The 27,984-nt window shown below is 46.1% G+C and overlaps 1 protein-coding gene across 1 annotated transcript; it reads left to right on the forward strand.

The window, feature by feature from the left end:
- The first annotated feature begins 562 nt into the window (after positions 1-562).
- Positions 563-27,984, forward strand: Sdcbp2 (syndecan binding protein 2). The gene is given in 9 exon segments (NM_001025692.1): positions 563-620; positions 17,703-17,774; positions 18,945-19,026; positions 19,797-19,897; positions 23,933-24,091; positions 24,649-24,824; positions 24,904-25,075; positions 27,081-27,172; positions 27,479-27,984. Coding segments are annotated over 8 exon segments (891 nt in total). The 5' UTR covers positions 563-620; positions 17,703-17,720; the 3' UTR covers positions 27,534-27,984.

Raw genomic sequence — 27,984 nt, forward strand, 5'->3', positions numbered from 1 at the left:
CAGAGGTATGACCTCAATAGTGATTATTCATTGTCTTGTGGTTATATTTCCCCTTGGCACCTTCCTGAAGTGATTTAATAAACGTGTCATCTTCAGTAGATTGGTGACTCCTTTAACCAATGTCAGGCATCTGGGATTTCTAGATTGGTTTTACTAAAAAGAAACACTGTGATGGATCCAGATATTGCATTGAAATACATTTCTAAGAAATATACTAGGTTACAAAATATGGCCACCTTTTAAGACCCAGGACATCTATCTCCATGCTCTCCAGTTAACCGACTTTGCCTACTGGCAGGGTAAGGCCTCCACAGCCTGTGCTGACTTCCTCAGTGGGCCAAGTAGCTCTAGTTTGCACACATCTCTACAACAGCTCGGATCAGCTATACACTTTAGCCCCGCCTCTGAATCTAGACTCATGCGAAGACCTTACGTGGATGATTGCTCTGTTTATTGAGCCACACAGGCTAACCTGGGCCCATCCCAGTCCACGGTGAGTAAGCTGAACAAGGGACAGGCACCACCCTTCCCAGAGCAGGAACTCAACTGGGACACAGGCCACCAGCACACCCCAGGAGGCTGCAGTAGCTGGAGAAGGGCACAGAGTGGGGAGCCAGCAGGTAAGGACAGTCTGTATTGGCTGGGATAAAGGAACTGAACAAGACCTGCTCACAACCAATCTCTTTTCCTCCTTTGTCCTGTCTTCTAGGACTTCTAGGTAGCCTTTTAATTTGCTTCACTCTTGGAATGACATGAGAACAAAGCTTTTCCTTTTCTGATCCCAGGCAGGGTTTGAAGGATGTATGATTTTCTGTACTGTTCTATCTCCTACCCTTGCCTTTAATCTATCCTACATTCATTGGCCAGAAGGCCCTGAAGGCTATGGCTCTCTGATGCTCAGACTTCCCTAGTTTCTCTCACTCAAGAAGGGCCAAAATTCTCACCAAGACCTATGAGCCCTCCAGGATCTGAGCCTCTCCTGTCTTCTCTGGTTTCCTCCTTCAAAGTCCTCTGAACACTGAGGGCATGCTCACCCCAGAGTCTGTGCAGTGGACCTATCTCCCTGGAATGTTCTTGCCCACCCAGTTCTTTAAGCTTTTACTGAAATGTCTCTCTCCTCCACAGCAAGGCTCCCCTAATCCTACTGCCCCCTCAACTCTCCATCCCACTTCATCTCTTTCCACCACTGACACAGCCCACAAAACCTTGGGGCTTTTTAATCCAGCTCTTCACTACAAAGTCCCTACATCAAAGAGTGATTAATTTTGTTCACTTCTTACCATGGCCATCCAAAACAGTACCTGGACTTAGGAGGTGGTCAGAAGTGGGTGAGCAGACAGCTATGGAGTTGCCTATTTATGCTAGGCACTGTGCTAAATGGTCTCCATGTATAACTCATTTAAATGGCCGTCTCATGCCTGGATAACTCTGTGCTGAAAGGAAATGTTATTTTACTGTCATTACAAAATAAATGTCATAGAACCTAGCCCATTCTCACAGTCAGAGGCAGACGGTAGGTTGAGCTGCTCTAAAGCCCTGGCTTCTGCTCTGTCTCCCCTGGACCTTCATTGGGAGAACAGAATCTCCTGAGTCCTGTTCCCTCTGGTACAGTACAGCCCTGGAAGGAGGAGGTACTTGCTTGTGGCTTAGCAACAGCCTCCTCCTCGCCTATTCACCAGATCCCTGGGCTAATTTGGCCTTACAGAAGCTATTACCCCATCACATCAACCCACGCTTCTGTTTTCTGAAGGATAGATGAGTTGTCCACAGGAACAAGTGGGAGTCCCAGAGCTCCAGCAGTTTGGAACAAAGTGTTCTCATTCTTTAAGTTCATAGATGGGGGCTAATGGGCCCCTTTCCAGCCCTGTTGATTCCCCAGGGCCTGACTGCTAACAATAATGAGAAATGTAGAACGCTCTGGGATGGAAATCGAAAGATATTTTGGGAAGGGAAGTTGCTGGGAGCAAGGACTGGATGGGTTCCCTTAAGAGAAGTCAACTACTTGCAGGAACTGAGCAAACTCTTTCGTTGTCACTCTATTTGTACTCCATTAGGGCTGAAGTTTCCCTTCCTACACTTAGTTTTTCGTTAAGAGACTTTCTACAGGTGGTAATTGGAAGAATGTGTATCTAGGTGTCAGGTGACATATCTGGGGAGATGTGTACAAACATCTATTCACCTCAGACAACCAATGACAGACCAACCAAGACAGTGGTTCTCAACCTTCCTAATGCTGTGACTTTTACTACAGTTCCTCGTGTTGTAGTGATGACCCCCCAACCATAATTTTTTTTGTTGCTACTTCATAACTTTAAATTTGCTACTGTTGTGAATCATAATGTAAATATATGCTTTCTGATGGTCTTAGGTGACCCCTATGAAAGGGTCATTCAACCCAAAAGGGGTTGAAACCCACTTGAGAACTGCTGAACCAAAATAAAATAGTCCATGTCAGCTGTGTGACTCAAGCAGTTCACCTAGCATCGGTGATGACTGCGAAAAGCTCTCCAGAAGAACCTTCTCTGCCCTCACAATTGTTCACTGCTTACATAACCCTGGGGAGGGCTCTGTGAACCAGCTTTCTGAGCTCCTCAGAGTCTTCTATGCTCCCTTAGGTTCCTGAGTCTCAAGCCTCCCACTCCCTTCTAGGAGAGAATGTTGTTTCAATTCCGAGGAAATAGCTACTACCTACCTACACACTAGGTTTTCAGGCTTCTCTTCCTTATGTCGTTTTTTTTTTTTTTTTTTTTTTTTCTCCTGTTACTTTATGGAGACACAGGGCGATTCACACCAGCTAGTGAGGATGACAGGGAAAGCAATGGTGGAATTGCAATCTAGGAAATGCAAAAGGCCTGGCTCACAGTAGGTACTTCCTAAATCTGTGTGGAATGAATAATGACTAGTCATTACAAAGATCCTTGGGGGTTGTGTGGGTGTAGGATTTAGGGGCAGGCTTAGAACTGAACAATTCACCACATGAACTGCGGGTGGCATTTAAGGCAGAGGGAACAGCAGTGCCAAGGCGTGAAGGCATAGATTAGCAAGCTGAGTTTTAGAATCGGCAAGCTATTTGAAATGAAGGGAATGCAGTGAGTAAGTGGGGGTAAGGACAGAGGCACGTCCACCAGGGGTCAGTCATGAAATGTTTAAAGTCATGTTGAAGTCTGAGATTAATTCTGATGTAAGAGCTAGATATGATTTCACCAACAGGTAAAGGCAGGGTCTGAGGGTAAATCCCAGATTTCTGGCTCAGTTCATACGTGTATTTGATGGGGCTGCAGTCAAGATTTGGGAAAACTTCAAGGTAGTCTCCTGAAGGTAAAAGATATCCAAAAAGCTGGTGGGATTTATGCCTGTACCTCCCTATCCAGGGATATAACACTACTCTCACTGGCTTAAGCATTCCATCCTTCATGGCCACAGGCGGGTCTTCTCCCTCCTGGAGGTTTCCTTGATTTTTCAGCTTTTCACCTGCATCCCATGGAATCCATTGCCTGAGTCCCTCATAAAGGGCAATTGGGTCTAATTTTCCCTAGGAAGTGATCCCTCAGCCAAGTCCACTTCCTAGGCAGCAGACGCCCCATGGTTCCAGCACTGGTGGTCGGTGCACCCGCATTTTCAACCAGGGCACGTCAAGTACCATGCCAGAATTCTGAGAGCATGACACCAGAAGCAACACCTAAGGACTTGGAGGCGCTTCTAAATCAAAGGGAGAGGATATCTCCTTTTTGGAACGAGCAGAGCAGTGGGGCGGAGTGTCGACTTTGCTCTCTTCTTCCACCCATTGCCGCCTCAGTGCCTAGTAAGCCAAAGGGTCTGACGAGCCGAGACCCACAAGGGGCCCTCGGAAGAACCACAGACCCGAAGTTTCTTTAGGCTTGCATGAGGAGGGAAAACCTGAAGCTGGGCGCAGGGACAGTCTAGAACTCCGGGGGAAGGCTGAGAAGGTGACTCCGCAGCCGTGGGGAATCCTGGGAACACAAGCCCCACCCCGACATCCCGCGCGCGCCCCGCACGCGCAAATAGACTTGTTGCACATGCGTTGTACGCACCACACGCCACTGAGCAGGATTTCTGCGCAGGCGTTAAAGACCACGAGCGGAGACGCAGCTTCCGGCTAAGTTCTGAGCCTTAGGATGGGGAGTGTAGGCGGCTTGGGGGTCGTGGAACCGTATGACACGGGAATGTATCGGGGATGGGTGCTGGACAATTGGTCTCTCCCGGTTACTCAGTGCATGAAGAGTGCAGCGTCTGGGCCCACGTGCTCTCGTTTTTTAAAGGAAAGAAACGGGTTGGGATTCATCTTGAGTTACTGCCCAGGCAAGGATGCCTTGCAGTGAAGACAGGGAAGTTTGCAGTAAAAGAATATGCACCATTTCTTATAAAGACAATGATGAAAGTGTTCCAGGAAGTGGGTCTCTGAGCCGGTTTTCTCTCAAAGGGCAGTTGCGAAACGCATCTGCTCCTTTGCTGTGCTGTTAGAAAAAAAGAATACAGGTGGCCTCTTAGGTTCATATCTGTACAGTGCATACTGGTGGCAAAGCATAATTTGGTAGATGGTAGCTGCTGAGGGTTACTTCAAGGCTAAAAGTCTCCAGGAGGTTGAACATTGTAGGGCAGGCCAGGTGAAGGGGTCTTTTCCTGTATCTGATCTAAAAGGAGGTTAGAATCGTATACTTCCTGCCCATAGGAAATTCTTGTCTTAGGATCCTCATTTCTGCCCCGAAAGGCTAGCCTCAGACAAGGAACTGCAGCTGTTCCAGCAACCAGACAGACAGGCAACAGAATCAGCAAAAGGCTGGTTGGGTACGTGAGTTGTGAGAAAGCAAGTGCAAGCCCATCAAGGAAGGAGTCCTGACCATGCTACCTATATTTTTCAGTACAAATTAGAAGTGGACCTTTTATTTTCAGATTTTTTTTCATGCGTTCATGTCAGATGAGAGGGGCTGAAGTACATGAGTGGGCGGGTTGATTGGTTAGTTTAGGAAAGGAGCTCACACACACACACACACACACACACACACACACACAGAGAGAGAGAGAGAGAGAGAGAGAGAGAGAGAGAGAGAGAGAGAGAGAGAGAGAGATACCTTTCAAGAATAAACTAGGGGAAAGAGCCTCGAGACCACAGGAGCCATGATCATAACTTGACAGGGGAAAGCATTAGGAAGAGATGATGTCTTCTATCAGAGACAACATGAATGGGGTCTTTAAGGACAGGAGAGGTTTCCCTTTAAAACATAGAGAGGAACTTCATTAAAAGAGAGAGTTCCATCATAGACAGAACAGGGAAGAGGGGGTCGTGTCAGAAAAAAATATTTGAACTTTATATCCTTTCAGAGAGTTGCAGGAAGTGCCACAGCACATGATTTAATAGAGGATAGACTATGTAACAGAGAACACAGAGGAGTCAGGTTCTGGCTAGGAGCATAAATCAGGCTGAAGGGTCTGCTCCCATAGAGTGATCATCTTAAAGGGGCAGGTCTATGATCTGACAATTTCTATTTAAGGAACTACCCAAGATTAAGACATAAGGTGCATTTAGTCCTCTGGTGTTTGATTCTACTCCTAAGGAGGGCATGGTCTTGAAATACCAGAATTTTGCTTTACTAGGTGAGAAGTGGAAGGGCCAAATATATTACCTCCGACATATTATTGCATTCTCCTCTATGCATAGCATTTGAGGAGTTCTGCAGCCAATGAGAAGGCCCCCTTGGGACTCCCAGTCTAACAAAACAGCTAGACAAGTAGAATTAACTAGAAGACCCGTGGATCCGTGGGAGTAAGGACATGGGGGAGCACTACAGGGCGCACAAATCAGATCAGGAGTCCTATGAGAAAGTCCTCTTACTTTAGACTTGAGAATTATCAGGCATGAACTAGACAAGGAGCAGAGGTTGTGACTCCGACAGTGTGCTAGACAGGGAGAGCAGTACTCCAAGGCTGAGAGACTGGAGTGAGATTCATTCCATTACCTTAAAGCATCTCCCTGCTGAAAGTAGGGGTTGAGGCAGGACATGGAAAGATGTGGAGCTGGGGAGCAAGGTCAAAACTGCAAACAAAAGAAAAAGCAGGTTTGTTTGGGGGTGGTTGTGCACGTCTTTAATCCCAGCACTTGGGAGGCAGAGGCAGGCAGATCTCTGAGTTCAAGACCAGCCTGGTCTATAGAGTGGGTTCCAGGACAGCCAGGGCTACAAGGAAAAACTCTGTCCCAAAAAACCATGGATGGATGGATGGAGATGGATGGATGGAGAGAGAGAGAGGAAGAGAGAGAGAGAGAGAGAGAGAGAGAGAGAGAGAGAGAGAGAGAGAGAAAATTTGCAAACAGAAATCTGTTGGAACACAACAGCCAAGGCTACAAGGAGAAACTGTCTTGAAAAACTAACCAATCGATTGGGGATTTAGCTCAGTGGTAGAGCACTTGCCTAGCAAGCGCAAGGAAGGCCCTGGGTTCGGTCCCCAGCTCCAAAAAAAAAGAAAAAAAAAAAAAAAGAAAAACTAACCAGTCAATAAATAAACAAAACTTGCAAATTTATTGGAACTCAATTCCGATGAAAGTGGCCTTGGTGAAAGAGGCAATGAAAGAGGTGGAACCATGCACACTGGAGTCTCCAGCTGTTCTGAACCTTCAATTGCCAAAGCTTCTTCCTGTTTTTCAGGAATCTGTTAAATGTAGCACTTTCAACTTTGTATTTAAGCAGCAAATCGGTGTGTATTCCGCAAGGTCAAATACAACTTCTTTACATCTGGTCCTGGGGTCACCAATTCCATTCCAGGGAAGGTTCAGGGAGACCTTGTGGGCCATTTCAGGAAATACGGGCGAGGTTCCACAGGAGCTACTGGTGTGTGTGCTGGTTAGGTTTATGTCAACTCGACAGAAGCTAGAGTCATCTGAAAGGAGGGACCCTCAACTGAGAAAATACCTCTTTAAGATCTGGCTGTAGCCAAGCCTGTAGAGCATTTCCTTAAATTAGTGGTTGTGTGGAGGTCCTTCCCATTGTGCCTGGGACCAATCCTGGTCTGGTGGTTCTGAGTGCTGTAAGAAAGCAGGCTGAGTAAGCCACGAGGAGCAAGCCAGTAAGCAGTGCTCTATGGCTTCTGCATCGGCTCCTGCCTCCAGGTTCCTGTTTGGTTTGAGTTCCTGCCTTAACTTCCTTCAACAGACTGTGATTCAGAATATGTAAGTCATATAAATCCTCTCCTCCCCAAATTGCTTTTGGTCATGGTGTTTCAGGACAGCAACAATAAACCTAACTAAGACAGAAATGGTACCAGGACTGTAGAATGTTGCTTGTGATCTACTTTACCATGCCGTTATGGGAGGGATTGTAGAAGGACTTTGGAACTTTGGCCTGGAAAAGCCATTGAGTGTTCAGAGGTTGGTGAGCTGCAGTGAGGTTGGAAGATTAGAACATAATGCTAAAAGCAGTGAAGATGATGGAGGGTTGACTTGTGAGGTTTCAGAGAGAAGCAAAGACTACCCTAGCTGTTTGATAGATTGAATTAGGAATCGGTGGTTCTGGTAAGCTGGAGCTGAAGACTGCTGTGATTAATTACTGAAGTAAAAACATTATTTTACCACATTTTCTGTATCCATACCTCTGCTGAAGGGCATCTGGGTTCTCTCCAACTTCTGGCTATTATAAATAAGGCTGCTATGAACATAGTGGAGCACGTGTCTTTGTTATATGTTGGAGCATCTTTTGGGTATATGCCCAGGAGTGTTATAGCTGGGTCCTCAGGCAGTTGAATGTCCAATTTTCTGAAGAACCTCCAGACTGATTTCCACAGTGGTTGTACCAGCTTGCAATGCCACCAACGATGGAAGAGTGTTCCTCTTTCTCCACATCCTCGCCAGCATCTGTTGTCACCTGAGTTTTTTATCTTAGCCATTCTCACTGGTGTGAGGTGAAATCTCAGGGTTTGGATTTGCATTTCCCTGATGACTAAGGATGCTGAACATTTCTTTAGGTATTTCTCAGCCATTCGATATTCCTCAGCTGTGAATTCTTTGTTTAGCTCTGTACCCCATTTTTAATAGGGTTATTTGGCTCTCTGCAGTCTAACATCTTGATTTCTTTGTATATTTTGGATATTAGTCCTCTATTGGATGTAGGTTCTTTTCCTAATCTGTTGGTTGCCGTTTGTCCTATTGACAGTATCCTTTGCCTTACAGAAGCTTTGCAGTTTTATGAGGTCCCATTCATCGATTCTTGATCTTAGAGCATAAGCCACTGGTATTCTGTTCAGGAAATTTTCAACAGTGCCCATATGTTCAAGGCTCTTCCCAACTTTTTCTTCTATTAGTTTGAGTGTATCTGGTTTTATGTGGAGGTTCTTGATTCACTTGGACTGAAACTTTGTACAGGGCAAAAAGAATAGATCAATTTGGGTTGGGGATTTAGCTCAGCGGTAGTGCGCTTGCCTAGCGAGCGCAAGGCCCTGGGTTCGGTCCCCAGCTCCAAAAAAAAAAAGAAAAAAAAAAAAGAATGGGTCAATTTGCATTCTTTTACATGTTGACCTCCAGTTGAGCCAGCACCATTTGTGAAAAATGCTATCTTTTTCCCACTGGATGGTTTTAGCTCCTTTGTCAAAGATCAAGTGACCATAGGTGTGTGGGTTCACTTCTGGGTCTTCAATTCTATTCCACTGATCTACCTGCCTGTCTCTATATCTACACAATGGAGTACTACTCAGCTATCAAAAACAACGACTTCATGAAATTCATAGGCAAATGGATGGAACTAGAAAATATCATCCTGAGTGAGGTAACCCAATCAAAAGAGCACACATGGTATGCACTCACTGCTAAGTGTATATTAGCTCAAAAGCTCGAATTACCCAAGATACATTCCACAGACCACATGAAGCTCAAGAAGAAGGATGACCAAAGTGTGGATGCTTCAGTCCTTCTTAAAAGGGGGAACAAAATATTCACAGGAGGGGATATGGAGACAAAGTTTGGAGCACAGACTGAAGGAATGGTCATTCAGAGCCTGGGGATCCAGCCCATATATATACAGCCACCAAAACTAGACAATATTCATGAAATCAAGAAGTGCACGCTGACAGGAGCCTGATACAGCTGTCTCCTGAGAGGCTCTGCCAGAGCCTGACAAATACAGAGGCAAATGCTTGCAGCAAACCATTGACCTGAGAATGGGACCCCTGTTGGAGGAGTCAGAGAAAGGATTGAAGGAGGTGAAGGAGCTGAAGGGGTTTGCAACTCCATAAGAACAACAATACCAACCAACCAGAGCTCCCAGGGACTAAACCGCTACCCAAAGACTACACATGGACAGACCCATGACTCCAGCTGTATATGTAGCAGAGGACAGCCTTGTTGGGCACCAATGGGAAGAGAAGCCCTTGGTCCTGGCAAAGCTGGAGCCCCCAGTGTAGGGGAATGTCAGGGTGGGGAGGCAGGAAGGGGGTGTGGTCAGGGAGGGGGAACACCCTTATAGAAGAAGGGGAGGGAATAGGGGACTTATGGATGGGAAACCGGGAAAGAGAATGACATTTGAAGTGTAAATGAAAAATATAAAAAACAACAACAACAACAACAACAACAATACCAGCCAACTAGAGCTCCCAACCGATGCTAATCATCTATAGCTGAGAGACGGTGATTAAATAGAGAGCAGCATCAGTGAGGAGAAGTCTGGGAATTGTTTCCCGAGAGTCAGCACACTGAAGCTGTGTTCTAGAGGCCGTTAGCGCTGTACCATGTGCTACAGTAGTGTCCCCCAGGTGGTACTGGATTGGAAGGTGTGCAGAGGTCATGGAGAGCCGCTGCGGCCTAGCGAGGTGTGGCAGGCCTGAGTCCCCTGATGAGTGTCTGAGAGAAGCTGTTGGTGAACGTGCAGTCCAGTCATAGAGAAGACCCCAGCATTTTGGAGATGCCACTGTCATGGGATGGTTGCCAAAAATAGCAGCAGCATTGGATCGGAGCTGGCCTGAACCTTGGAAACAAACTGTGTGTGCTCCAGAGGGTGGAGCTGGCTAAGTGACCCAAGTCCCTTGGAGGAGCCCTTAGATTGTGAGTGAATCCCAGAAGCTGGACACTGAGTTATTTAGTGAGCTGAGGTTTGGTTTTCCTTTGATTTGATTGTGACTGTGCCTTAGTTCTTCTCTCATGGAATAAGAGTATTAACTTATTTTGATTTTACAGCAGCTCACAGTCAAGAGATTTTGAACTTTTAATGAGACTTTGGATTTTAGAGAGATTTGGACTATTTTTTAAAAAGGCTGAAGATTTTAAGGGTTTGAATTTCTAAAGACTGGGAGACTTTTAAAAGTTGGACCGTTTTACATTTTGATGCTAATATTACTGTATGCTCTTAGATGAGCAAGAAAGGAAAGGCTATGGCTTACAGCAGTAAATATTAAAAGAATCTCTACCATCCCGCACTAGTGCCAGCTCCGGTGGGCCACATGGCATCTGCAGGGTATTTTCATCTCAATCAGAAAAGTGTCTCAACCACTACGCTCCCAATCTTCATTCCACGCTGCCACCGGCCACTCTCTGAGCCCAGCAGTAGCTGCCCTCTTGCAACTCTTGCTGCAGACTCTGCTCACATTCCCAACATCCGCCCCCTGTGGTTGTAGTCACAACTCCCAGTAACACATTAAAATCAAAACTCCATATGCTTCTAATTTAGCAACCAGATTCATATCTTAAGTTCTCATTCCACAAAACGTCCACCCAATAAATTCACAACCAATTGATAATGATGTAAACTGCCCACCTAGATAAGACAATTTGTCCTATAAAATTCTATCCCTTATGACGGATTCATTTTTTTTTCAGGTATGTATGACACATTCTTTATTTAGAGTATCCACCAATATTGTCTCCTATATTTCCCCCCTTTCTTCCCATGGTCCTTAAGTTAGAGAATTTCTTGGATATGAAATTATTATTTTTGATAAGATCATTTAGAAACAATGATTGGATTTAAAAATTGATTAAACATTCTGCAAGATTAAGCCCTGCATCACTGCCAACATGCTTTGGTTTCCTAGCACGAAAATACTAATGTTTGTTTAATATCCTATGAGAAATAATATTTGTCAAAATCTTATCATTGGTAAAAGTATTTGCACAGGATCCACTACAAAACCTATGAGAAGTATGATAAACAGATTAAACTCACCTGATTATCAGGTGGTAGCACACAAATTCAAATACATTTTTAACTGAAGTAATTCTTTCTATAGAGTTAAGAAAATACACCCAAATATTACCCTTATCTTAAGTGATGTGAATCTATCATCTGAGAATATTTGTCTGATGATGACACTTTATGTTTCATTTAGTAGGACAAAACAGAACAACTGCCACATATAAGTGGTAGTGGATGATTTAAGAAGGTCTAAGGTCATTGTATTTTAATGTTCCCTTCTACCTCCCATTTAATCATATTAGAAGAATTATTCCAAGATCCTATGTTAGTTTTATATTTCACCGTATTAGTTACAAATAGTTTCCACTCATTGTACTTATTTTTTTTAATTTAGAGAATACTTTATTAGTTTTTGTAATCAAACCCACGTATATAAGACCTTACATATTTAATACAGTGTGTTACCCCTGTACAAATGGAAAAAACTTAAGTTCAACATTTCTAGACCAATATGGCTGTTAATTTCTGTACAGTGCCAACTCAACACAGTAAACGGGGATACTTTTTTCGAAAGTTGACAGCACAGGTAAAGTTTCAAAAAATTCAAATTATATATCTGTATATATATATATATTTATATTTATATAAAAAGACCAATAATAGCAGTGTGTTATGCATCAACAGCAGCAACAGCTTTTCCAGGTTCTGCAGTCATCTGAACAAAACTGTAGAGACATCCAGCACACTCCATTAAAAAAAAAAAAAGTAAAAAAACAAAACCCGAGAAAACAGCACAGTTCTGTATTCTTGTGGTACCTGGCACCATTTTTTTTTAAATTAGCTTCTCAATCATCATCTGGAAAGAAAACATTCTGAGCAACATCATTAAAAACAGTTCTGATAAAGCACGGTCACTACTACGTATCATAAAGCAGGTACAAGCTATTTTACATCCACAGAGGTATGATACAGTACTGTCCTACATCTATAATACTAGAGGATACAATTTAAAAGGCATTATTTGAGACTTGATTCTACTTTTCCAGCAGAGGGCCCAAAGGATGGTGTGACACAGCTTTGTAAAGAAACATACTCTAGACAGGATTTCCTTTCACTAGTGGCACACTTCTAAGGATTCATTCTCTCCATGAATGTCAGCTAAAACCGTTATTAAAAAAATGAAATATCCCTAGAACAAAACCGTATAACCACCGGATTCACATGAAGATGACCTAGTGGAGACAAGCTGGACCTCACCTTACCAACAAGCTATCAAATCTGTTATGTTTAAACAGTGAGACCTCCAAGGAAGGAGATGCCAAGTAGTGCTTCAAAGCTTCGGACCACAATCAAACACAGCATCCTTTTCAACAGAAGCAGAAGCTCATCTGAATATGCTCATGGATGCTGACATCAACATTTAATCATCTCCTCACTCATCCAGGAAGAGGGGGAGATCAGTTACTACTGTACTTTATTGTGTTCAACCAAATCACCATGTTACAAAAATAGCAAGCTGCCATCATAAAAAATAAGGCTCCTCTATCCAGCACCATATAGCATCATTTTACTTTCAAGCCTAGAAATTGCACACTTGTATATAAACCAATCGAAGATGAGGATTGAGAGTTCATCTTGGTGGATTTTTCCTTTGATGAATATGAAGTGTCCTTCCTTATCTTTTTTGATGACTTTTAATTGAAAATTGATTTTATTTGATATTAGAATGGCTACTCCAGCTTGCTTCTTCTGACCATTTGCTTGGAAAGTTGTTTTCCAGCCTTTCACTCTGAGGTAGTGTCTGTCTTTGTCTCTGAGGTGTGTTTCCTGTAGGCAGCAGAATGCAGGGTCCTCATTGCGTATCCAGTTTGTTAATCTATGTCTTTTTATTGGGGAGTTGAGGCCATTGATGTTGAGAGATATTAAGGAATAGTGATTATTGCTTCCTGTTATATTTATATTTGGATGTGAGGTTACGTTTGTGTGCTTTCATTCTCTTTGTTTTGTTGCCAAGACGATTAGTTTCTTGCTTCTTCTAGAGTATAGCTTGCCTCCTTATGTTGGGCTTTACCCTTTATTATCCTTTGTAGTGCTGGATTTGTAGAAAGATATTGTGTAAATTTGGTTTTGTCATGGATTATCTTGGTTTCTCCATCTATGTTAATTGAGAGTTTTGCAGGATACAGTAACCTGGGCTGGCATTTGTGTTCTCTTAGGGTCTGTATGACATCTGTCCAGGATCTTCTGGCCTTCATAGTTTCTGGCGAAAAGTCTGGTGTGATTCTGATAGGTCTGCCTTTATATGTTACTTGACCTTTTTCCCTTACTGCTTTTAATATTCTTTCTTTATTTTGTGCGTTTGGTGTTTTGACAATTATGAGACGGGAGGTGTTTCTTTTCTGGTCCAATCTATTTGGAGTTCTGTAGGCTTCTTGTATGCCTATGGGTATCTCTTTTTTTTAGGTTAGGGAAGTTTTCTTCTATGATTTTGTTGAAGATATTTACTGGTCCTTTGAGCTGGGAGTCTTCACTCTCTTCTATACCTATTATCCTTAGGTTTGATCTTCTCATTGAGTCCTGGATTTCCTGTATGTTTTGGACCAGTAGCTTTTTCCGCTTTACATTATCTTTGACAGTTGAGTCAATGATTTCTATGGAATCTTCTGCTCCCGAGATTCTCTCTTCCATCTCTTGTATTCTGTTGGTGAAGCTTGTATCTACAGCTCCTTGTCTTTTCTTTTGATTTTCTATGTCCAGGGTTGTTTCCATGTGTTCTTTCTTGATTGCTTCTATTTCCATTTTTAATTCCTTCAACTGTTTGATTGTGTTTTCCTGGAATTCTTTCAGGGATTTTTGCGATTCCTCTCTGTAGGCTTCTACTTGTTCTCTAAGGGAGTTCTTTATGTCTTTCTTGAAGTCCTCCAGCATCATGATCAAATATGATTTTGAAACTAGATCTTGCTTTTCTGGTGTGTTTGGATATTCCGTGTTTGCTTTGGTGGGAGAATTGGGTTCCGATGATACCATGTAGTCTTGGTTTCTGTTGCTTGGGTTCCTGCGCTTGCCTCTTGCCATCAGATTATCTCTAGTGTTACTTTGTTCTGCTATTTCTGACCGTGGCTAGACTGTCCTATAAGCCTGTGTGTCAGGAGAGCTGTAGACCTGTTTTCCTGTTTTCTTTCAGCCAGTTATGGGGACAGAGTGTTCTGCTTTCGGGCGTGTAGTTTTTCCTCTCTACAGGTAGGTCTTCAGCTGTTCCTGTGGGCCTGTGTCTTGAGTTCACCAGGCAGGTTTCTTGCAGGGGAAAAGTTGGTCCTACCTGTGGTTCCAAGGCTCAAGTTTGCTCATGGGGTACTGCCTAAGTCCTCTCCGCGGCGGCAGCAACTGGGAAGATCTGCGCCGCTCTTTCCGGGAGCCTCCGTGCACCAGGGTTCCAGATGACGTTTGGTGTTTTCCTCTGGCGTCTGGATGTGCACAGAGTGCAGTCTCTTCTGGTTTCCCAGGCGTGTCTGCCTCTCTGAAGGTTTAGCTCTCCCTCCCACGGGATTTGGGTGCAGAGAACTGTTTATCCGGTCTGTTTCCTTCAGGTTCCGGCGGTGTCTCAGGCGCAGGGATCCTGCCGCTCCTGGGCCCTCCCCTACGGGAACCCAGAGGCCTTATACAGTTGCCTCTTGGGCCAGGGATGTGGGCAGGGGTGGGCAGTGTTGGTGGTCTCCTCCGCTCTGCAGCCTCAGGAGTGCCCACCTGATCAGGCGGTGAGGTCTCTCTCCCACGGGGTTTGGGAGCAGAGAGCTGCTGCGGGCCGGGATCCGCGGGTGTGCTTATGACGGATTCATAACTACCTGTGGCCCTTAAAGGGTCGTCCTTCTCCTTCATCTTGGTTCTTCTCCCCCTTTTCCCCTCTCTTCTGCCTTACAAAAACTCTGTCCCCGCCTTACTTTTTCAATGCCCAATCACAGGCCTTGCCTTATCTTATGCCTGCCCTCAGCTGCATATAGACATCAACTTCAATGGCTCAACGGTGTTGTTGTTTGTATGTCAGGTTGGCAAGGAGTCAATTGTGCTGGTTAGTTCTTATGTCAATTTGAGGTCATCTGAAAGGAGGGAACCTTCCATTTTTTGGGGAAAAAAAAAATGCTGTCATGAGATCCAGCTCCAGGCAAGCCTGTAGAGCATTTTCTTAGTCATTCATATGGGCGGGCCCATCTCATTGTGGACGTTAACCACTCTGGACTGGTGTCCTGGGCTCTCCAAGGATGCAGACTGAGGCAAGCCACAAAGAGCAAGCCAGTAAGTAGCACGCCTCCATGACCTCTGCATCAGCTCCTCTCTCCAAGAGACAGAGGCCTTTAAGCAAAACCACAACATCCTACCTTCATGCTTAAAAGGCCTGGTGGGTACTGTCTGAAGAGCAGAGAAAGAGGTCATGGCCTGTTTAGGAGTGCTGTGTCAGTAATGATGGGCAGACAGGTCTGTGTGGCACGGATATGGGTGGGAGGGGACTTGGTGATACACAAGAGGGATGGTGGGGATGGGAGTTAAGGAGAACTTGGGTTTGGCAGCAGGTACAGAGGGAGAAATGACTCATGAGAATGCCGTAGGTGCCTGTAGGTCATGCAGGGTCACTGGGCTGGGTTCACATCGTCATGGCACAGCCTAATCCATTCCCTATGCCACCTCCTAGCATTCCTATTACATGTGGGCAAGAAGGACATACCTTAACCATTAGTAGAGGTAGTGAGCAGGGAAGGCACAGGATAACTGAAGAGTTCGAAGTGGGTGTATAGCTCAGAGTCCATTCTGGGGTCAGGGCCCAGGGTAACAGGGCAGTGACCTCTACTCTGTGACGTAGGCCCAGCAAGAGGGAGGTGACAGGCAGGGTGGAGTTGCCTCCTAGCAAAGGGCAATAGGTATGACTGGGTGAGGTAAAGGGAAGAACCTAGAAGGGCATACTTCCCCCGGGCATTTGACCTGGGGAGGAAATGGCATGTTTTTAAGAGGCGATAGTTGGGCCACACTGATGAGTGCCTTGCTTAGGTCTGCAGAATCTCATGCAGGATGATGAAGTGTGGGTGTGTGCAGTGCCCCTTCACCCTCAGTACGTCCTCCCCGTGGAACAGTGTTGTATTACGTGGCCAGTTTATGTGTTCATAGGAGGGAGGACTGTGGTGCTGGCGTAGAACCCAGGGCCTCCAGAGCGCTATGCAACAGCTCTGCCACTCGGCTCTTAACATTCGGAGTAAGAAAGGATTTTTGATGCCACAGGAACCTGCAGATGAGAGACTTTGAATTTTTAAAGATATTTTGGATTTTAAGGAGACCTTGGCTTTTTTAAAAAAGATTTATTTATTTTATATATGTGAGTACACTGTCACTGTCTTCAGACACACAAGAAGAGGCATCAGATCCCATTACAGGTGGTTGTGAGCTGTGATAAAGTTTTGGTTGGGAATTGAACTCAGGACCTCTGGAAGAGCAGTCAGTGCTCTTAACCACTGAGCCATCTCTCCAGTCCAAAGACCTTGGGTTTTTAAAGAGACTGAAGACTTAAAATGTTTGAATTTGTAAGGGTAGATTGTAGTATTAATATGAGATCTTGAGGACACCAAGAGAAGAAAAGTTATGGGGTTGGGGATTTAGCTCAGTGGTAGAGCATTTGCCTAGCAAGTGCAAGGCCCTGGGTTCAGTCCCCAGCTCCAGAAAAAAAAGAAAAAGAAAAAAAGAAAAAACAAAAGAAAGGTTATACTTCCTAAGTGATGTGCTTATCAAGTTAACAAAGGGTCAATTGCACCAACTACTTTTTGTGTCAACTTGACACAAGCTAGAGTCAGAGGACAGGACCTCCGTTGAGAAAATGCCTGTTACAGGCAGGCCTGTAGGACACATTCTCAGTGGGTGGTGTTACCCTAGGATGGTCATTCTGGTTCTACAAGAAAGCAGGCTGAGGAAGCCATGAAGAGCAAGTCAAAAAGTGGCCTCTGCATCAGCTCCTGCCTCCAGGTTCATTCCACAACTGCTTTCGGTGATGGCAGTTACAGGGAAGTGTGAGAGAAACCACGCTTTTCTCCCCAGGTTGCCTTGGTCATGGTGTTTCACCACAGTAATAGTAATCCTCTGCCAGGAGGAAGACTCTGGAGCTGAAATAGACAGGAGGGAAAGAAGAGGTTTTCTAGAGTCTCCCACCTTTCTGTTTAAGTGCTAAGTTCCAACTTGCCTGTGGTTGTGGGTGATGCTGTCTGCCAATCTGGATGGGGACACCTTACTAGTTCATCTGACTTTTTACACGTGGCAGGAAAAATGAGGCCCTTGACCCTGTCTTTTCTTCTAGGTACATCCTGGATGGTCCATTAGATTTGGTTTCTAAGGTCCAGGATTAGTCAAATATGGAATCTTATGGGTGGCGATTATGAGCTGGAGAAACAAACTGGTTGGTGTAAATTCTCATCTTTAAGATGGGATAGTAACTCCTGGTGATGGTCTCAGTGTGTTGTGGGACCCAGGTGGCAGCAGTCCTGCCTTTTTTTCAGGAGGACAGGAGCTGCATTCTAACAATTGATCACCTTCTGCATTCTGCAGTGTGCTTCAGGAGGCAATATGTCTGTCCTGTACCCATCTCTGGAGGATCTGAAGGTGGGCCAAGTCATCCAGGTAAGGAACCAGGCTCCATTTGACGGTGATCTTGGGGATCAACACTAATAACTAAGGCTTATCTTGGAGGAGTCTGGGTACTGGGAGCCCTTGGGAATTCCAGGGAAGCCCAGGGGCCCAGTGCTGATGGATAAAGTCCAGGAGTCAAGGCCCAGGGAGTGGGAGCAGACATGGGAAGGCAAAGCAGCCGCAGTGAGGTGGGTTCTGGCACTTCTCTCATCCTCTGAAGGAACAGCTCAGGCTCCAGCTTCCTCAGGAAAGCCAGGCCTGGGTTCAGAACACTCAGTTCTAGCAGCCTCTTCCTCCTCCACCCCACCCCCTCTATGTTCCCAGAAGCCTTTGGAAATTTCAGCCTTTCTCCCTGGTTGGGAGTTGACCTTCATGCTTTGGCTGCCAGGGATAGAAAATAGTTGGTCACAGGCACCAGAGGATGTTCTGCCAGAAAGATGCATGTCCAAAGAGACCACACTAAGGAGAGATTCATTTATTTTTATAAATGCATGTTTTCTCTGCATGCATGTATATGCATGTCCAGTGCTCCAGAAGCCAGAAGAGGGCTTAAGATCCTCTGAAACGCCAGCTGTAGATGGTTGTCAGTTGCGATGTGGGTGCTGGGAACTGAACTTAGATCCACTGCAAGAGCAGCAAGTGCTCTTGACCACTGAGCCATCTCCCTGGCCCCTGAGAGGCCACATTACAAAAAATACAGTTTTGGTTTTTAATTAACACTTTGTGGCTATACATAATCATGGGGGTACATGTGACATTTCAACCTGTGTGCACACTGTACTGGTCAGATCAGGGCGGCTGACACATCCGTCATTTCAGATTTATATCAGTTCTTTGGGTTGGAACACTCAAACTCCTCTCAACTAGCTGTTTTGAAACATTAGTGGTTGCTGACTGTAAGCTACAGTTACCCTACGTGCTATAGCACATCCGTTTAGCTCTGAGAGCACGCTCCAAGTGAAGGAGCACATGCAGTCTTTTGGTGTATATATGTAGAGGCTACATTTACAGTCTGGAGCCTTGAGGGTTCCAGGATACACCGCCACCACAAGTCTAGAATCATACTCAATGCTCAGAGTCCCTGCCACAGAGAGTCCCAGGCTCCAAGAGTTCCTGGGATCCAAGCCACAGGTGAGCAAGACTTCATGTTCTTTTTTTCAGGCCCAGGCCAGAGCCTCACCCATGATGCCCACTGTGATGCCCACTCTGCCAGCTTCGATGGCCTCTGCACCCCCACTCTCAGGTGAGTGAACCTGACCCCAGTGTTCATACAATGACAGCCTCAACACTATCACACACCCCTGCAATGCTGGACCTGTCACTCAGGCGTAGAAGGGAACTTTTGAGCTCCTGGTCCCAGGGCTGGGCAGGCCCACTTCTGGGTGTGTGAACTATGCTGACTCTGAGGCTATGGCCCAGTATTCTGACCACTTCTCAATGCCTGCTTCTCACCTGTCTCTTTAGTGGGGGCTCACATACAATTAACCTTCACCCTTTGAGAAAACCCTGGGGAAACTGACCTACTGAGGCAGAAATGGTCTGATCTGGTGCCGGCATGGATGGTCAGGCCATTTTGGGGAGACCAGATGTTTGAGATAGCCCATAAAGAAACTCAAAGCAATCGTGAGTCAGTTCTGTGAGAGAAGCTTAAATTAGGGCCTCTTGTTCCTCTTGTCAGAACTCTGCTGTCTCCTTGAGCTGCCCCTGTCATGGCCCTAGTGGTCTTTGCACCTGCTGTGGCTTTGTGTTAATTTTCCAATGGGTGTCAAAGCAGCTGAGGTGAGCACCTCAGCAGCATAGGGGGGTCTCAGTGTCTGAGGCTGCTCCTAGACAAAGGTGCTTCAAGTCTTCAGCAGAGCTGGCTCATGCCATTGGCAAGCATCCCTGGGACACATGACATAATCAGGCGATCAGGGTAATCTTTCCTAGTTTCACAGAAAAAGAGTGGCCCTGGGCCAGCCAAGGTGGCTCTGCATAAGCCCAAGTGATACCTTGTCTCTTCCTTCCCATCAGAGCTGTATCCAAACCTAGCAGAACTGGAAAGTTATATGGGACTGTCCCTCTCTAGCCAAGAAGTTCAGAAGAATCTGTCTCAGATTCCAGATGGTGACAATGTAGGTATTTGTCTTCTGCCTTATGTGGCCACTAAATTTCCTACCTTCTGGTCTTGCTATTTTAAAAGGTGTGTGTGTGTGTGTGTGTGTGTGTGTGTGTGTGTGTGTGTGTGTGTGTGTGTATGTCAACCCAGACATTCTTTCTACCATTAATTAGGACCCAGATGTACTTGTTCTAAATTATGATTGCTACTTTTTTTTTTTTTAAAGACTGTGTCTCACTATGTAGCCTTGGCTAACCTGGAACTGGCTATGGAGACCCAAACGGCTTCAAAGTCATAGAAATCTGCCTGCTTCTGCCTTCCAAGTGCTGAAATTAAACACCCCCACCTTGGTGGCCTTTGAAAAAGATTTGTTTTATTTTTATGTATATGATTGCCTGTATGTATGTGTACTACATGTGTGATTGGTACCCAAGGAAGCCAGACGAGGATGTCAGATCGCTTGATCTAGAGTTACAGAAGGTTGTGAGCCACCATGTGGGTGCTGGGTCCTTTGCAAGAGCACCAGATGGTCTTCACTGCTAAGCAGCCTCTCTCCAGCCCTACACTTGGCAATTTTTATCACTGTAATTACTTTCCATGTTTAAAGTGTTTTTGTTTTTAAGTAGAGGGTCCTAGGAGGTTGCAAAGACAAACTGTCTATTTCATCAAGTGTAGCTTTCACATCCGCAGTACAGTAGCAAGACTAACAACTTACACTAGTAGAGTGTGTGTCTATAGCTCTGTCAGCTTACCCCTGTTCAAATGAAGACAGTCACTCACCCATCTAAAGACAGGACCGTCCCTCCTCAGAAAGCGCTCCTCCTATCCTATCCACCTTCGTGGTCACACCTACATCCTCCCTAGCCCCTGGCAACTTCTCTCTCTCTCTCTCTCTCTCTCTCTCTCTCTCTCCCTCTCTTTAAAGATTTTATTTATTATATATAAGTACACTGTTGCTGTCTTCATACACATCAGAAGAGGGCATCAGATCTCATTACAGATGGTTGTGAGCCACCATGTGGTTGCTGGGATTTGAACTCAGGACCTCTGGAAGAGCAGTCAGTGCTCTCAACCGCTGAGCCATCTCTCCAGCCCAATTTCTCTTTTTTCATTCCTTCCTCTTCCTCTTCCCCCTCCCTTCCCCCCTTTGGCAGTACTCAGAAACTCACGGATGTTGGGCAACTGTTCTACCACTGTGCCACACTCCTAGCCTTGTTCTCCCAACTTTGTTTTTCTGTCTGAATAATTTTATCATTTCTGAATGTTATCTAAGCATACATCAGAAACGATGACTCTTAGGGGATGTCGTATGCTTGTGTTATGTCATGTATCTGTGGTATATGTGCATGTGGGTGTAGGCTAGGATGTTGTATACATGTTGTTGTATGTATGTGTTATGTTGTGCGTTATGTTGTGGGTCTGTGGTGGGTCTGTGTTATATGCGCATGTGGGTATAGACTAGGATGTTGTATACGTGTTGTTGTATGTATGTGTTATGTTGTGGGTTATGTTGTGGGTCTGTGGTGGGTCTGTGTTATATGTGCATGTGGGTGTAGATTAGGATGTTGTATATGTGTTGTTGTATACATGTGTTATGTTGTAGGTCTGTGTTATATGTCCATGTGGGTGTAGACTAGGGTCGATGTCTTGTTCTGTCTCTTCTCATCTTTATTTTTTGAGACAGGGTCTCTCGTTGGGCCTGAAGCTCATTGATTCATCCAGGCTGAGTACTGAATGGCAGGGATCTGCCTGTCTGTCTCCCCAGTTCCCCAGCTTTTTATGTGGGTTCTAAGACTCTGAATTCAGGTCCCCATGCACACATAATTGGCACTCCTTTTTTTTTCTTACTCCTTTTTACAGTTTCTTAGTCTTATATACGAAGGCATTTATGACATAGCAGGCTGGAATACAGTCATCACACAATGTGGTAAATGAGTGTTCACAGGCAGCTGCTCTCAGGCTATCTTCTGGAGGGGCTGTCTGTGCATTCCCCTCCCCTGCCAGTGGTGCCAAATATACCCAGTGCCTTGACATCCTCCCCAGCACTTGGCATCATCACGAGTTATGACAGGTCTTCACCTGCATTCTCCTAATGGTTAGTGATATGGAATATCTGATTATGTCCCCACTGCATGAGACAAGGTCTGGCCAGGCTGTTCTTGAACTTCTGACCCTCCTGCTTCCAGCTCTCAAGTGCTGGGGCTCTGGGTGTGAACCACACCTGGTTTGTGTGGTGTTGGGGATTAAACCTTGTACACTCTCCAGGCCGAGCCAAATCACCAGCCCCATTTCATGCATTTTAATTGGACTTTTAAAGGTTGGCTTTAGGGGTTATGTTTTATAATCTGGGGTCCTTGTCAGATACATGAGTTGTAAATACCACACCGAGTCTTAGGTTTAGCTCGTTATCTCCTTGACAGAGGCGGGGAAAACCTTTTAATTTTAATGAGGTCAAGGTTTTTTTTCCCCATACTTCTTTTGAGTTTGCTTTATAAAGAAAATTTCCCTAAGCCCTGAGTCCTAAAGATTTTCTCTTTTACATTGTGCTGAAATTACTACGGTTTTGTTTACATTTAACTTTATAATTGAATTTGAGTAGATTTTTGGGGAAAGTGTGCAGTTTATGTCATGGTTCCTATTTTTGCCCCTGCCTGTCCGTTGCTGTAGTAGATCTTGTTGAGATAGTCCCCTACCCCCAACTGACCTCGACCTCTGCCACAGAGCACCCATGCTCCCCTCAGTAAGGATCTCTCTGGATTTCCCAGATAGCTGTTGACTGAGGTATCTAGAATCCGAAGCCTTGGATACTGTGACAAGAGACATCCTGGTGTGTTTGTGTGGTTTCTCACATTTTGTCTTTTGTCTGAGTAAATGTCATTACTCACATCCCTTTGTCTTTCTACCTAAAGCTAGGGGACCTTACCTGTATCCAAAACAGCCCGCAGAGCCTTCATAGAAACGTCCTTTGTGTCCGAGGCTTTGCTAGCTCTTCCTGTGTGCATAACCAGGAAACAATGTTTACTTAGGTCTGAAACGTTTCTGCATCCTAGATTTTTGTCACCTTCGGTATATAGTCTCTACATATGTCTCGTTAGATTCACACATATCTCATTTTTTTTTTCTGCCTTTTGGGGGGAGGTTGGTCAGGGTGTAGATAAATAGTTGAGTCCGTGGCTCAGGCTGACTTTTGACTCCTGAGTTTGAGTGAACCTCTTGCCTCAGCCTCATTGGTAGTTAAGACTACAGGTGTGGGGGTTGGGGATTTAGCTCAGTGGTAGAGCGCTTGCCTAGCAAGCGCAAGGCCCTGGGTTCGGTCCCCAGCTCTGGAAAAAAAAAAAGAAAAAAAAAAAAAGAAAAAAAAAAAAAGAAAAGAAGACTACAGGTGTGAGGTCCCCATCCCAGCACAGTTGATTTTCGTATGCTGACAATGAATTCTAGACCTTGAGGAATGTTTGTATTTCACTTATAGTTAGGAGTTTTAGATTTCTGCAGACATTCTAGTGGACGATCATGGCGTCAACAGGAGCGATTGTATCTTTCCATCCTGTGTGATCTTTTCTGTTTTCTTGCCTCATTGCACTGGCCAGATTGTCCAGTCCAGTGTCTGGTGAGACTGGGCAGCTTTTGGATATCCATAGGAGGGGACTTTTGTTCATTTTAAGTTTTGAATCAGATTATTTTGTCCAAGACAAAGTCAAAACTAGCCCTGTCATCCACCTTTGACAGCTCACTATTTACTGTGAAAATGGCTTTTTTTTAAAAAGTGAAATCTAAGTGCGTCTTTTCTTGATATTAATTTCCCTTGGAAAATACAGTGACCCCTCCCTGAACCCAGCTTCCTCTCTCCCTCCTCTCATGTTTAGGGGTGTGGATTTTGATGCTCTCTACAAGTTTCATCGAGCTCCATTTTCTCTCAGCCTCTGCCAAGTGTGTAAGAGGGGAACTCAGGGAGTTTCAGTCCACTTTACTCATCCCTACCTAGAACTCAGTGACCCTCAAGGCATGGGCCCTAGTGCTTGGATGACCCCCACTCCCACTACTGTGCCTGCAGATGGTGGTCACTAGCCCTGGACCTGGCCAGGTGACAGCGCCAGTATCTGGGAACGACCTAGGTGTCCTGCGTGCAGAGATCAAGCCTGGTGTGCGAGAGATCCACCTGTGCAAGGATGAGCGGGGCAAGACTGGACTGCGTCTGCAGGCTGTTGACAAGGTAAGCAATGTCTGGAGTGGAGTCCCTGCAGGAGACTGTGCTCCTCTGGTGCTAGATAGCCCTGTCACAGCCCCAGGAATACAAGTTCCCCTTTGGGACAGCCACCCAGCAGCCTGAGATGGCATTAGTATGTAGGGGCCTCCTCTTCCAGGACTCAGAGAGCCTCTGTTCACAGCAAAGAAGATTCTGAAAAGGCGTCTTAATATCTGAGGCCTCGAGATTGTGCCTTGTTGCTGCAGGGATCAGTCCCATACAAGACTCCTGCCACTCAAGAGTCCCCTATCCTCACCCCCTTTTCCTGTGCCCTAATTCCTGTGGGTCTGGCTTCCTGATGACTGTAGAGAAAAGCAGCCAGACATCTTTAGGGAGAATTGATCATGGTGCTGAAATTGTGATTCAGCTTACTCTGTGTGGTCTGCTGTGTTTCCTCTTCCAGGAAAATAGGGGTAACCTGTGTATCCCTTACAGATCTTGGGTTCCACTACACTATAAGCTCACAGGATATGGGGAAAGAAGATCATAGAGGAGGGTGGCTGACTCTGGGTCCTGCCTTCCAGGGGCTCTTTGTGCAGCTGGTCCAGGCCAACACCCCAGCATCCCTTGTGGGATTGCGCTTTGGGGACCAGATCCTGCAGATCGATGGCTGTGACTGTGCTGGGTGGAGCACACACAAAGCTCAGAAAGCATTGAAGAAGGCATCAGCAGAGAAGATCGTCATGGTTGTACGGGACAGGTCAGTGTCCAGTCCCCAGCATCCTCCCTGCCTGGCCCAGCCACACCCGAACACCCAGCTTACTGTCACTCTTTACCAGGCCGTTCCAGCGGACTGTCACCATGCACAAAGACAGCTCAGGTCAAGTTGGCTTCTTCATCAAAAAGGGGAAGATTGTCTCTGTGGTCAAGGGAAGCTCTGCAGCCCGCAATGGACTTCTAACGAACCACTACGTGTGTGAGGTGAACGGACAGAACGTCATTGGGCTAAAGGTAGGCGGTGGTGTACCTCTGTCAGGTGTTCATTTCTGTCAGGAAATGTTGGCACCGTTGAGATGATGAGGGTGGGACAGCTCCTGTCTGCATAATCTGTGAAACCTGCCGGAGCCTCAACTTCCCCATCCTAAGCTTGATGCAGGCTTCAGTATGACTTCATGTGTGCAGCTCTGAGCAATGTTAATCAGAATGAGTAGATGCCTAGTAAGAATTTGTTCTAGGTTGGGGATTTAGCTCAGTGGTAGAGCGCTTGCCTAGGAAGCGCAAGGCCCTGGGTTCAATCCCCAGCTCCGAAAAAAAAGAACCAAAAAAAAAAAAAAAAAGAATTTGTTCTGGCTGCTGGCCACAAAGACATCACCACTACCACCTCCTCCTCTTCTTCCTCTTCCTCCTCCTCCTCTTCTTCCTCTTCCTCTTCTTCTTCCTCCTCTTCCTCCTCCTCCTCCTCTTCCTCTTCATCCTCTTCTTCCTCCTTCTCCTCCTCTTCATCCTCCTCCTCCTCTTCCCCCTCTTCCTCCTTCTCCTTCCTCTTCCTCCTCTTCCTCCTCCTCTTCATCCTCCTCTTCCTCTTCCTCCTCTTCTTCCTCTTCTTTCTCCTCTTCCTTCTTTTCCTCTTCCTCCTCTTCCTCCTCCTCCTCCTTGTGGCACTTCTCTGTGGATGCTGATCACAGTCAGTAATGGTGTCTCCTCTAAAATACTGACTTAGAAATCCATTTCCGACCTCGGCTTACTCTTCGGGGAGGGCAGATGAATTATATCTTTACGAAGCGAGAAGGTGCGCATGGCTTTAGGCACATGCTATAGATCTGGAAAGATGGGTGACTTCTGGGAACGGGCAGAGGTGAGGTGTGTGGTCTGAGCCATGGACAGATGAAAGCGACCCAGTCCTGACCTCGTGCTGCTCTACAGCGGCTGTGCTTCTCCACCTCGTGACCCCATAGTGGCCACAAGCCACTCCTATCGTGTGTCTGCTTCCTTGGGGGCAGTCTCCCCTCACCTTCTGTGGAGGCTTATTCTGGTGGCCTGTGCTGCTGTGCTCAGGAAACTCTTCTGCATCTGAGATTCCTCCCCCCCCCCCCCCGTGCCTCCTCTCTCATTTCTCTGCGATCAGCATACCAAGCAAAAGGCCACCACAGTCTGGGCTTGAAAATCCGAGTGTCGTAATGCCACTCGTGAGCAGTTTTGAAAAGCTACCAATTCAGTCACAATGCTATGCGTAGCCATGCTTGGTTGTGGGTCTTACAGCTGCACAGATGGCCCGAAGCATCAAGGGGAATTTACAGGTTACTCTGCCTACCTGTGGTACCATGAGACCCTTAGGCACCAGGCCTGTGCTCGTGAGCAGTGTCTGGTACTTACACTTTTTGAGATCAGTCATCTGATCTCAAAGTCTGTGACCATCAGTAGTCCTCTGAAGCATCTCTTCCTCAAATACAGAACCAGATTCCTTATAAATGCACAATGATGGTCACCAGGGCCTGAGCAGGGACCAGGGGCTTCATCACCACAGTGTAGTCATTCAACCGCTGGACATTATTTGCATGGAGGTCGTCTGTTATTCTCTTCATGATCTAAGCAGCTTCTCGGGCTTGCCTTACTAGTCAGTGAGGTGGGGAGAGGACTTCAGGCTGGTGAGCCCACAGGAGCCTGTGCATACAGGTGAATCTAGTGTCTCCCACTGGAGCCCAAGTGTGACTGGGCCCAGCAAAGTTGGGAGGGGCCTAAGAATCACGTTTGTGAGACAGTGCCATCAGGTCTATATGACTGGCTGGCCTCCGAGGAATGGGAGGCCAGTGTCACGCTTCTATGACCCTGGCAATTTTCAGATGAGAGGAATGGTACCCCACCTGAGATGTCCAGGGTCCTCGGCAGCAGCTGCTGCAGGCAAGTGTGAGGTGTGCATGGTGTCCTCCAGCCATAGCCATACTAACCTACCAGTTGGGCTGCAGTGCTATCCCTGTATCCCTGGTACCCAGGATGACCAAGCACTTTCCTCCTCTAGGACAAAAAGATTATCGAGATTCTGACCACAGCTGGAAATGTTATCACACTGACCATCATCCCCACTGTGATTTACGAGCATATGATCAAAAAGTAAGGCTCTAATACCCCACCTCCGCACTCTCCCCGCCCCCGTCCCCGTCCCCGCCCCCGCCCCGTCCCCGCCCCCGCCCCGCTCCTGCCCCTGTCCCCATCCCGTGCCCTGGCAGCCTTGGTGCTGACCCAGAGCACAGGTCTGGGCTACTCTATCTTTGACCCTTCATAAGCTCCGTGGTAGCTTCTCATGACGTGAGGTCCTTAGAAGTGGGGAATCAATGCAGCTCTGGGGTGAACAGGCTAGGGTAAGGATAAAGGAAGAACAGCTATGGTTTCAGTCACTGTCACTATTGCCCTGTCTAGGTTGTCTCCATTGCTGCTTCACCACACCATGGACCACTCCATTCCAGACACCTGAAGTTCCAGGAGGGCAGTATGGGCTTCCCACCATCCTGCAGGGAAGACAGCAGTCCTCAGACGACAGGCTGCAGCTGGCTTGCTGCCTGGGTCTGGGTATTGCAGGGGTGTGTCCCAGGTGGATATATATTGGATGGGTCTAAAATGGCCGGTCCTAGGCCTCCTGGGATCCAGACTCCTAGCTATGCTGAGGTACAGGCGGATTTAGGCATCTGAGTCTCTTTGCCCTAGGTGCTGGGCACTTAGGCAGAACAGCAGAATGTCACTGGGTGCTGCTGTGTCCCTTTGCCTCATGTAGGAAGTCAGCCCCTTGATCTGACAGACGGGTGCCTTGTGTGTTGTCTTCATTGATCTTTGTCACGGGTTATGTATAGACTAATGGTAACCCTTTCCTGTCTGTAGGCTGGTTGTAACCCTTTACTGTCTTTTAAATAAAGAGTGGATTTAAAACA

The sequence above is a fragment of the Rattus norvegicus genome, chromosome 3 (genome assembly GCF_021556685.1).
Source record: "Rattus norvegicus strain SHRSP/BbbUtx chromosome 3, alternate assembly SHRSP_T2T, whole genome shotgun sequence".
NCBI classification, from domain to species: Eukaryota; Metazoa; Chordata; class Mammalia; order Rodentia; family Muridae; genus Rattus; species Rattus norvegicus.